Here is a 12,747-nt window from a genome sequence, read left to right on the forward strand (position 1 = left end):
AGACATTTTTCCAAAGAAGATATACAGATTGCCAACAAACACATGAAAGAATGCTCAACATCATTAATCATTAGAGAAATGCAAATCAAAACTAAAATGAGATATCATCTTACACCAGTCAGAATGGCCATCATCAAAATATCTAGAAACAATAAATGCTGGAGAGGGTGTGGAGAAAGGGAACCCTCTTGCACTGTTGGTGGGAAAATAAATTGATACAGCCACTATGGAGAACAGTATGGAGGTTCCTTAAAAAACTAAAAATAGGGCTTCCCTGGTGGCACAGTGGTTGAGAGTCCCCCTGCTGATGCAGGGGACACGGGTTCATGCCCCGGTCTGGGAGGATCCCACATGCCGTGGAGCGGCTGGGCCCGTGAGCCATGGCCATTGAGCCTGTGCGTCTGGAGCCTGTGCTCTACAACGGGAGAGGCCACACAGTGAGAGGCCCGCATACCGAAAATAAAAAAAAAAAACTAAAAATAGAACTACCATACAACCCAGCAGTCCCACTACTGGGCATATACCCTGAGAAGACCATAATTCAAAGAGTCATGTATCAAAATGTTCATTGCAGCTCTCTTTACAATAGCCAGGACATGGAAGCAACCTAAGTGTTCATCAGCAGATGAATGGATAAAGATGTGGCCCATATATACAATGGAATATTACTCAGCCATGAAAAGAAACAAAATTGAGTTATTTGTAGTGAGGTGGATGGACGTAGAGTCTGCCATACAGAGTGAAGTAAATCAGAAAGAGAAAAATACCATATGCTAACATATATATATGGAATCTAAAAAAAAGAAAAAATGGTCATGAAGATCCTAGGGGCAAAATCGGAATAAAGACACAGACCTACTAGAGAATGGAATTGAGGATACAGGGAGGGGGAAGGGTAAGCTGGGAGAAAGTGAGAGAGTGGCATGGACATATATACACTACCAAACGTAAAATAGCTAGCTAGTGGGAAGCAGCCGCATAGCACAGAGAAATCAGCTCAGTGCTTTGTATCGCACAGGGAGATCAGCTCGGTGCTTTGTGACCACCTAGAGGGGTAGGGTAGGGAGGGTGGGAGGGAGGGAGACGCAAGAGGGAAGAGATATGGGGACATATGTATAACTGATTCACTTTGTTATAAAGCAGAAACTAACACACCATTGTAAAGTAATTATGCTCCAATAAAGATGTTAAAAAAAAAAAAAGAATCTATAAATGCACGTAAGAAGCCCTTACCTCCCCTGCATGCCAAGATATTCAGGGAGGCAGGGAGGAGTCATACGGTCGTGCCACATAATGGTATAAAAGATAATTATAGATAAAGAAAATTTCATTAAAGATAATGAAAGCCAGGTTTCTCACTGTTGGAGAAAATACTTACAAACTTACAAACATAAGAAGGAAGAAGACTGAAAATAATCCTGAGGTTTTGGATTGTAATTGGACGTGTTTGATTGGTGTTAGAGAGTATGAATTTATGGTACGTGTATGTACCATACACACACACACACAGATAGATATAAAATTAGTCATAAATTTATGTATGTACATATATATATATGTGTGCACACATACACACAGATTTTCAAGTGCAGCATTTACTGAGAGAGCCAAAAGGCAATGTACTCAACTAAGAAGGAGCACTTTGAGAACCCAGATCTTGGTGCCTAAATGCTATCTTCCACTAGAAGGAATCAGGACCCTTTGGAGAAAGGTCTGATTCCAGAGCTAGGCCAGGAAAAGTATGAAATGAACCTGGAACATCTCATACCAGTAAGGAAATGCTCAAAATATGATGGAAATGTTTCAATAGGACAATAGAGCCAGCTTGAAGAGCCTCCCACTGGCCAGATCTTGCATAATTTAAATATTAAAATGAATGATGACAGTAAATAGATTATAACCCTTTGATTAGAATAGTAATCCGTAAGTGTCAACGTATCAATCAGTAAGAAGGGAAAGCTGTTCCTTACAATGGAATGCCAACTAGTAAGCATAGAAAGAATGATACACATGCAGTGTTTCCATTTGGCAACTGTTACAGTGCTTAGGAGTTGTCAGTGGATGCTAAGGCTGATAAAGGATTGATGAGGAATGGGATATTAACAATCTTGGAATAGCTCTAATACTGAATGTAACCAATTACAAAGGGGAAAAATCATGATCTAGTGTAGGACCTGGCAAACACCAACAGAATGAGATGATAAGGTTAACATCAACAGTAGTGGGATGAGTCAACATCATGTACCCTCTGATGTGATACACTGAGAAGAGTATAGCATCAGTTCTTCAGTATTTCTAAGAAAATAAGACCTGAGTCTGGGTCATGAAGAGACATCAGAGGATCATCCTGTAGAATTTAAGACTCATTCTTCAAAACTGTTCAGGCTATGATAGAGAAAGACTAAGGAAAGACCTGGAAGAGCATGAAGAGACATGACAACTAAATGCAATATGTGTTCCATGAGATCCTGGTCCCAGAAAGTAAAAAGAAACTGTTGAGACAGGTGGCAAAATTTAAATGGCATCTGTGTGTTTTGGATGGTAGTGTTGTATCAATGGATTTCCTGACTTGAAAAGTTGTGTTGTGGTTATGTAGGAGACTATCCTTGCTTAGGGAACTAAACTCTATGGTACTTAGAAGTGAAGAGGCATAATGTCTGCAACTTGCTCTCAAGTGGCAGATACGGTGAAATGTTAACTATTGGGCAGTCAGTGTCAGGGTATATGGGAATCCTTTGTACTGTCTGTGCAATTTTTCTGTAAGTTTGAAATTTTTAAAAATATATTTATATTTTAAAGCATATAGAAGGAGAATTTATGCCAAACTGGGATTATATGGAAGAATTTTGTTAGGAAATTATCCCTAAACTGAGATCTAAAATGTCAGAATGAGCACTTGAGGGTCTGTGACCTCCTAGAGAGACAAGAAAGTTTAGTTTTAGTTTGTGTTTAGTTTTGTTTTATTTTGCTTTTAATGGTTGGCATTTAGATATTGTTGACTGAGTACATGAATTGAAAAATCTGAAAGGAGTTTGGTATAACTGGAAGTTAGAATGTCAGCTTGGCAGTAGCAAGAAATTAGGCTGGAAAGGTAAGCAGGAAATAGGTCATTTAGTAGGAGATCAATAAGTTGACATTGAGTGTGCTTGTAAACAAAAAAATCAAAGGATTACAAAAATGGCTTGAAAAATGGCAGTTCTCTACTGCATCCCAATGATAACAACTAGCGAAACAGTTCTGGTCTGGATAAATAAATTATTTAATATGAAATTTCCCTTGAAATATTTGAAATTTTAAACTAATGAAATAAGATATTCCTGCTTTTAAGTTAAATTAGTGAACCTTTATAGAAATTCTTGCCAGTTGTCAGGATTATGTGTATATATATATACATACATGCTTCATAGGATCAGTATGTTTAAATCATTTATAGCTTGGTCCAGCTCTAAGTGCTTCTCAGATGACTATTAGAAACTTACAATTCAGTATGTATCCAGTATTGCACCCCTGCATAATATAAACCCTATCTGTTAATTGGCACCTTTTTTCAGTTCTAGTTCTCTTTTTCCATTCAGCCAAATTGTTTGAACTTAATTGGAGTATTATTTTTCTAAATAGTTTCTTAGGAAAATATGACTACCCAAAACAATATTCATTGGCCCCTTGGCATTTTAGTTCTGCTCCTATTATAATCCCCAGTGAGTAAAATAATCTATAGAAATAGCTTACATTTAAGAAGCAAAATTAATTTACCCTTAATAAATTAATTTCGGGGAAAGGCATTATATATACTTGTCAAGAAGAAATAGGACAATTTTTGCCTAGATTTTGTTCCCAACAGTACCAATTTTCTTTGCCTGAAAACTGGGCAAAGTAGGATCATTTTAAAACTAAGAAATTATACTAGGTGTACAGACATATAAAATTCATAAATGAGTGTGAAATATAAGAAATCTTGTGTGGACACTGGTGGCAGAGGTACTAGGTACTCATTGACATGAACTTTCCTGGAGGCCGCCATTTTGATGCCAAAATCGGGCCCCACCCAACAGCCTGAAGGCTCCAGAGCTGGGATGCCTCACACCAAACAACCAACAGGGCAGGAACACAGCCCCACCCATCAGCACACAGACTGCCTAAAGTCGTCCTGAGCCAACAGCCACCTCTGAACACACCCCTTGACATGACCCTGCCCATCAGAAGGACAAGACCCAGCTGCACCCACCAGTGGGCAGACAACAGTCTCTCCCACCAGGAAGCCTGCACAAGTCTCTTAGACCAGCTTTGTCCACCAGGGGGCAGACACCAGAGGGAAGAGGAACTATAATCCTGCAGCATGGGGGATTGCAAACACAGAAAGTTAGACAAAATGAGATGGCAGAGGAATATGTCCCTGATGAAGGAAGAAGATAAAACTACAGAACAACTAAGTGGAGTGGATATAGGAAATCTACCCCAAAATGAATTCAGAGTAATGATAGTAAAGATGATCCAAAATCTCAGAAAAAGAATGGAAGCACAGATCAAGAAGATACAAGAAATGTTAACAAAGAGCTAGAAAGTATAAACAACAAACAGAGATGAACAATACAATAAGTGAAATGAAAAATACACTAGAAGGAATTAATAGCAGAATGAGGCAGAGAAACATATGAGTGAGCTGGAATACAGAATGGTGGAAATCACTGCTGCAGAACAGAATAAAGAAAAAAGAATGAAAAGAAATGAAGACAGGGAGGAATAGATTGGGAGTTTGGGATTGACACACTGCTATATTTAAAATAAAACGCCTTGCCATAAAAAAAAAAAATGACAGTCTAAGAGACAACTAGGACAACATTGAACACACCAACATTCACATTATAGGAGTCCCAGAAGGAGAAGAGAGAGAGAAGGGGCCTGAGGAGATATTTGAGGAGATAATAGCTGAAAACTTCCCTAACATGGGAAAGGAAATAGTCACCCAATTTCAGGAAGCACAGAGTCCCATAGAGGACAAACCCAAGGAGGAACATGCTGAGACACATATTAATCAAATTGACAAAAATTAAAGACAGAGAAAATATTAAAAGCAACAAGGGAAAAGCAACAAATAACATACAAGGAATACCCATAAGGTTATCAGCTGATTTTTCAGCAGAAACGCTGCAGGCCAGAAGGGAATAGCACAATAAATTTAAAGTGGTGAAAGGGAAAAACCTACCACCAAGAATACTCTACCCAGCAAGGCTGTCCTTCACATTTGACGGAGAACTCAAAAGCTTTACAGACAAGCAAAAGGTAAGAGAATTCAGCACCACCAAACCAGCTGTACAAATACTAAAGGAAATTCTCTAGGCGAAAAAGAAAAGCCCACAACTAGAAACAAGAAAATTATGAATGGGAAAGCTTACCAGTAAAGGCAAACATACAGTAAAGATAGGAAATCATCCACACACAAATATGATATCAAAACCAGCAATCACAAGAGTACAAATGCAGGATATTGGAAATGCATTTGAAATTAAGAGATCGTGAACTTAAAACAATCTTGTATATTATAGACTGCTATATCAAAACCTCATGGTAACCTCAAACCAAAAATCTACAACAGATATACACACAAAAAAGAAAAAGGAATCCAAACACAACATTAAAGATAGTCATCAGATCACAAGAGAAGAGAACAAAAGTGGAAGGGAATAAAAAGACCTACAGAAACAAATCCAAAACAATTAACAAAATGGCAATAAGAACATACATATCAGTAATTACCTTAAATATAAATGGATTAGTGCTCCAACCAAAACACATTGACTAGCTGAATGGATACAGAAACGAGACCTGTATATATGCTCTCTATAGGACACCCACTTCAGATCTAGGGACACATACAGAATGAAAGTGAGGGGATGGAAAAAGGTATTCCATACAAATGGAAATCAAAAGAAAGCTGGAGTAGCAATACTAATATCAGACAAAACAGACTTTGAAATAAAGACTATTACAAGAGACAAGGACACTACGTAATGATCAAGAGATCAATCCAAGAAGAAGATATAACAATTGTAAATATACATACACCAAAAATAGGAGCACCTCAATATATAAGGCAAACACTAACAGCTATAAAAGGAGAAATTGACAGTAACACAATAATAGTGGGGGAGTTTAACACCCCACTTTCATCAATGGACAGATCATCCAGGCAGAAAATCAGTAAGGAAATCCAGGCTTTAAATGACACATTAGACCAGATGGACTTAATTGATATTTATGCATTCCATCTGAAAGCAGCAGAATATACATTCTTCTCAAGTGCACATAGAATATTCTCCAGGATAGATAACATGCTGGTCCATAAAGCAAGCCTTGGTAAATTTAAGAAAATTGAACTCATATTAAGCATCTTTTCCAACCACAATGCTATGAGATTACGAGTCAGCAGCAAGAAAAAAACTGTAAAAATTTGTAAAACTGTAAAAATTGGTAGGAATCCACCTGCCAATGCCGGGGACACAGGTTCGATCCCTGGCCTGGGAAGATCCCACATGCCACAGAGCAACTAAGACTGTGCACCACAACTACTGAGCCTGTGCTCTAGAGCCCGCGAGCCACAACTACTGAGCCCGCATGCCACAACTACTGAAGCTCACGTGCCTAGAGCCCATGTTCTGCAACAAGAGAAGCCACCACAATGAGAAGCCCGTGCACCGCAACAAACAGTAGCCCCTGCTCACCACAACTAGAGAAAGCCCACGCACAGCAACAAAGACCCAACACAGCCAAAAATAAATAAAATTAATTGAAAAAAAATATCAGAATAGAGACAAAGAAAACAATAGAAAAGATCAATGAAACTAAAAGCTGGTTCTTTGAAAAGATAAAATTGATACACCTTTAGCCAGACTCATCAAGAAAAAGGAAAGGGCTCAAGTCATTAAAATAAGAAGTGAAAAAGGAGAAGTTACCACAGACACCACAAAAATACAAAGGATCATAAGAGACTACTGCAAGCAACTATATGCCACTAAAATGCCTAGAAGATTTGGACAAATTCTTAGAAAGGTAAAATCTCCCAAAACTGAACCAGGAAGAAACAGAAAATATGAACAGACCAATCACAAGCACTGAAATTGAAACTGTGATTTAAAAATTCCCAACAAACAAAAGTCCAGGACCAGAAGGCTTCACAGGCAAATCCTATCAAACATTTAGAGAAGAGTTAACACTTATCCTTCTGAAACCATTGCAAAAAATTGCAGAGGAATGAACACTTCCAAACTCATTCAGTGAGGCCACCATCACCCTGATACTAAAACCAGACTAAGATACCAAAAAAAAAGAAAATGACAGGCCAATATCACTGATGACCATAGGTGCAAAAAATCCTCAGCAGAATACTAGCAAGCTGAATCCAACAATACATGAAAAAGATCATACACCATGATCAAATGGGATTTATCCCAGGGATGCAAGGATTTTTCAATATCTGCAAATCTATCAGTGTGATAACCACATCAACAAATTGAAGAATAAAAACCATATGATCGGACTTCCCTGGTGGCGCAGTGGTTAAGAATCTGCCTGCCAATGCAGGGGACACGGGTTCAAGCCCTGGTCCGGGAAGATCCCACATGCCGCAGAGCAGCTAAGCCCATGCACCACAACTACTGAGCCTGCGCTCTAGAGCCCACAAGCCATAACTACTGAGCCCATGTGCCACAACTACTGAAGCCCATGCACCTAGAGCCCATGCTCTGCAACAAGAGAAGACACCGCAATGAGAAGCCTGCGCACTGCAACAAAGAGTAGCCCCCACTCGCCATAACTAGAGAAAAGCCCACGTGCAGCAGTGAAGACCCAACGCAGCCAAAAATAATTAATTAATTAAAACAAGAAACATGATCATCTTAATTGATGCAGAAAAAGCTTTTGACAAAATTCAACACCCGTTTATGATAAAAACTCTCCAGAAAGTGGACATAGAGAAAATATACCACAACATAGTAAAGGCCATATATGACAAACCCACAGCTAACATCATACTCAATAGTGAAAAGCTGAAAGCATTTCCTCAAAGATCAGGAGCAAGACAAGGATGTCCACTCTCGACACTTTTATTCAACATAGTTTTGGAAGTCCTAGCCACTGAAATCAGAGAAGAAGAATAAAGAAAAGGAATCCAAGTTAGAAAAGAAGTAAAACTGTCACTGTTTGCAGATGACATGATAGTATACATAGAAAATCCTAAAGATGCTACCAGAAAACTACTAGAGCTCATCAATGAATTCACTAAAGTTGCAGGATATAAAATTAATACACAGAAATCTGTTGCATTTGTATACACTAAAAACAAAAGATCATAAAGAGAAATTAAGGAAATAATCCCATTTACCATCAAATCAAAAAGAATAAAATACCTAGGAATAAACCTACCTAAGGAGGTAAAACACAAACAGATGGAAAGGTATATTATGCCACGTTCTTGGATTGGAAGAATCAATGTTGTCAAAATGACTGCACTACCCAAGGCAACCTACTGATTTGGTGCAATTCCTATCAAATTACCAATGGCATTTTTGCAGATTTAGAACAAAAAAATCTTTCAATTTGTACGGAAACCCAAAAGACCCTGAATAGCCAAAGCAACCTTGAGAAAGAAAAGTAGAGGTGGAGGAATCAGGTTCCCTGACTTCAGACTATACTACAAAGCTACAGTAATCAAGACAGTATGGTACTGACACAAAGACAGAAAAATAGATCAATGGAACAGGATAGAAAACAGTCTCTTCAATAAGAGGTGCTGGGAAAACTGGACAGCTACATGTAAAATAATGAAATTAGAACATTCTCTAACACCATGCACGAAAATAAACTCAAAATGGATTAAAGACCTAGATGTAAGATGGGATACTATAAAACTCTTAAAGGAAAACATAAGCAGAACAATCTTTGACATAAATTGCAGCAAAATCTTTTTGCATCCACCTCCTAGAGTAATGAAAATAAAAACAAAAAGAAACAAATGGGACCTAGTTAAACTTAAAAGCTTTTGCACAGCAAAGGAAACCATAAACAAAACGAAAAGACAACCCCCAGAAAGGCAGAAAATATTTGCAAGTGATGTGACCAGCAAGGGATTAATCTCCAAAATATAGAAACAGCTCATGCAGCTCAGTATCAAAACAAACAAACAACCAATCAAAAAATGGGCAGAAGACCTAAATAGACATTTCTCCAAAGAAGACATACAGATGGCCAAGAGCACAGGAAAAGCTACTCAACATCACTAATTATTAGAGAATTGCAAATCAAAACTACAATGAGGTATCACCTCACATCAGTCAGAATGGCCATCATCAAAAAGTCTACAAACAATAAATGCTGGAGAGGGTGTGGAGAAAAGGGAACCCTCCTACACTATTGGTGGGAATGTAAATTGGTACAGCCACTATGGAGAACACTGTGGAGGTTCCTCAAAAAACTAAAAATAGACCTACCATATGATCCTGCAATCCCACTCCTGAGCATATATCTGGAGAAAACCATACTTAGAAAAGATACATGCACCCCACTGTTCATTGCAGCACTATTTACAGTAGCCAAGACATGGAAGCAACCTAAACATCCATCAACAGATGAATGGATAAAGAAAATGTGGTACATATATACAGTGGACTCTTACTCAGCCATAAAAAAGAATGAAATAATGCCATTTGCAACAACATGGATAGACCTAGAGATTCTCATTCTAAGTGAAGTAGGTCAGAGAAAGACAAATATCATGTGATATTACTTATATGTGGTATCTTAAAAAATGATACAAATTAACTTATTTACAAACAGGAACAGACTCAAAGACTTAGAAAACAAACTTATGGTTACCGAAGGGGAAAGCTGTGGGGGAGGGATAAATTAGTAGGTTGGGGTTAACATATACACACTACTATATATAAAATGATAATCAGCAAGGACCTACTGTATAGCACAGGGAACTCTACTCAGTATTCTGTAACCACCTATATGGGAAAAGAATTTGAAAAAGAATAGATACATGTATACTTATAGCTAAATCACTTTGCTGCACACCTGAAACTAACACAACATTGTAAATCAAATATATTCCAATAGAAAAAAAAATACATGTTGAAAAAAAAATCTTATGAAATACTCAGATGCACTCTGTAATTGTTACAGCACTTATTTTATAAATAGTTACAATATTCCTTTTTATTTTGTTTTACTAAATATGCTAGGCTCTTGGAGGTGTCCCAGGAAGTCAGCCATTACTTCCCAGTGGAATGGACCCAACTCGACAACAAGGTGACTACTTTAAAGTAAAAGTGAAATTGATGTGCAAAATCTCAAAGGAAATCCTGTATTTTTTAAGGAAGGTTTTATTTGTACAGATATTCCATAATTATATCAGTTGCATTTTTACAGGTAACATGGCCAAGTAATTATCTTTTTAGCTAACTCTTAATTATGTGTGATAGTGAGGGCAGTGATAACATAAGGAACAGAATAATTAAATATCCAGAATCTGTATTTTAACTAGTAACTTCTAAAACCTCTTGTATAACTTCAAACAAGTGAGACTCAAAGTGATTGTATCACTTGTGACTTTCTCTGCCTTTTTCAGATAGAGAGGTTAGTCCACCAGAAAGATAAGCAGGAGGAAAGAGGATGCTATGCAATAAGTAACTTACTTGGTAGTTTAACAAACCCAATAATCAGAGCTGTTTAGGTACCACAAATATGTATGGCTCTATTATACTATTCCAAGAGAAAAAAAGAGGAGCAAATGGTGTGAGAGATGTAATTCAACACAGAATAGGAAGAACATTTCAATTTCAAGACATTAATGGAGAGTGTGGGTAAGTAGTGATAAACTGGCCGTGGAAGCCAAGATGAGGTGATGTCAATAACTCAGTCCTTAGTAAATAAGATGTGACACCAGGCAGAGAGGAGGCTATAGCCTCCGGTTTAGCACTCATGCTCATTACATTGCTAATATCGTCATACTTTTTTTCTTTTTAGGACATCCAAATATGGGTGGGCCAATGCAGAGAATGACGCCTCCAAGAGGAATGGTGCCCTTAGGACCACAGGTAAATAAATAATCAGGGCAGGAAGCTAGAGGCTGAGTTTTTTGCCTTCATCTTATACAAACAAACTGTATTATTTGCTGGCTTCTAGTATATACAATAAAGGCTTAATAACATGGTTGTTAGGCTCTTGAGGACATATCTATGACATGTCCAAGCTGATGTAACAACAAACCATATTTTAACAGGTGCTACACATATGCCTTTGGTACATTGGAGAAAACACATTGTGTAGAAATACATTATAGTAATTATTATTAAAAATGATAACTATTACCCTTTTGTTAGTTCTATTGAGGAAATATAAAAAATTATAGTAATTATTATAAAAGATAACTAAGTTAAATAAAACCTAGTTGACTGAATTAAATAGAATAAGCAGCATAAAATATATTTCTAAATCTTTTAAAGAATGCCATTGACTATTATATACTACCATACTTCTTTACAGAATATGAAATCAATAGAGAACCTTTTAGAAATAAACACTGAAATGGGTCTTACTGAACACGCATAATACTATCAGTATACATTAGATGTTAGCCTACTTCTGTATCAAAATTTCCCAGAAGTATACACCAAGATTGAACCTATTCAGCTATTGATGACATTTTTAAGTATGCTGCTCCAGGATATCACTTATTTTAGCTAAAACATCCCTCTGTCTCTCTCGGGAAAACTGCATGGGGTAGAAACTAATGTTGTAATGTTATATTTCAAAGAAACTAATCCAGAATTCCGAATTTTAAATTTCTTCCTCAAAGGTCAGAGGTTAGTGTATCATAACATTGGTTAAAAGAATGAATTGATTTACTTTCTTTATTCTTTCCAAGAACAGACTTTATAAGTGATAGTTTTAGGAGCTTGTTTCATGTATCTGCTTTAAAAATGTTAAGTATTTTGTTGTGTACCCAAAGGAGTCAGAGAATTAAGAATCTAACACCCATTGGTCTTAAGCTTTTTTCAGCTTAAGACCAATGTAGTGAAGAGGGATAGTAGTTATCTATTGGAATAATTGAATTCCTAGAAGAAATATATATAATTTGATTCTCAGGTAAATGTGACTTAGACCAAGGAGTTACTGCCAACATGTAATAATATACAGTTGACCCTTGAATAACATGGGAGTTAGGGGTACCAAACCACTGCACAGTCGAAAATCCAGGTATAACTTTTGACTCCCTAAAACTTAACTAATAGCCTACTGTTAACTGGAAGCCTTACCGATAACATACGTAGTCAATTAACACATGTTTTATATATTATTTGTATTATATACTGTATTCTTACAATAAGGTAAGCTAGAGAAAAGAAAATGTTATTACAGAACTCATAAGAAAATACATTTACAGTACTGCACTATATTTTTCGATACCATAAGTTTATATCATCTGTTTATAAGATGAATCATCTGTCAGCATCTTCATCAAGGTTGTCTTAAATGATACAAAACACTGTAGATATTATATATATTTCTAACACAGGACATCAAAAATGAAAAGATCATGTGAAAAAAATTCCTATATATTTACAGGTATAACAATTCATGCATTGATAACAAAGAAGCAGCAATATGATAGCTTTATGGTAAACTAGCGTAATAATCAATGATTGCTTCATCATAGCCTATCCTATACACTAATGAATGAATCATTAT

At 36.8% G+C, this 12,747-nt stretch overlaps 1 protein-coding gene across 10 annotated transcripts in view; it reads left to right on the top strand.

The window, feature by feature from the left end:
• The window catches only part of SSBP2 (single stranded DNA binding protein 2), a 299,130-nt gene that overhangs the window by 241,094 nt on the left and 45,289 nt on the right, over positions 1-12,747 (top strand). For all 10 annotated transcript variants that reach the window (XM_033409061.2, XM_033409062.2, XM_033409059.2 and 7 more), the window contains 2 exons: positions 10,239-10,305; positions 11,023-11,093. In XM_033409061.2, coding sequence (XP_033264952.1) covers positions 10,239-10,305; positions 11,023-11,093 — 138 coding nt within the window. The remainder of the gene's footprint in view (positions 1-10,238; positions 10,306-11,022; positions 11,094-12,747) is intronic.

The sequence above is a fragment of the Orcinus orca genome, chromosome 3 (assembly GCF_937001465.1).
Source record: "Orcinus orca chromosome 3, mOrcOrc1.1, whole genome shotgun sequence".
Classification (NCBI taxonomy): domain Eukaryota; kingdom Metazoa; phylum Chordata; class Mammalia; order Artiodactyla; family Delphinidae; genus Orcinus; species Orcinus orca.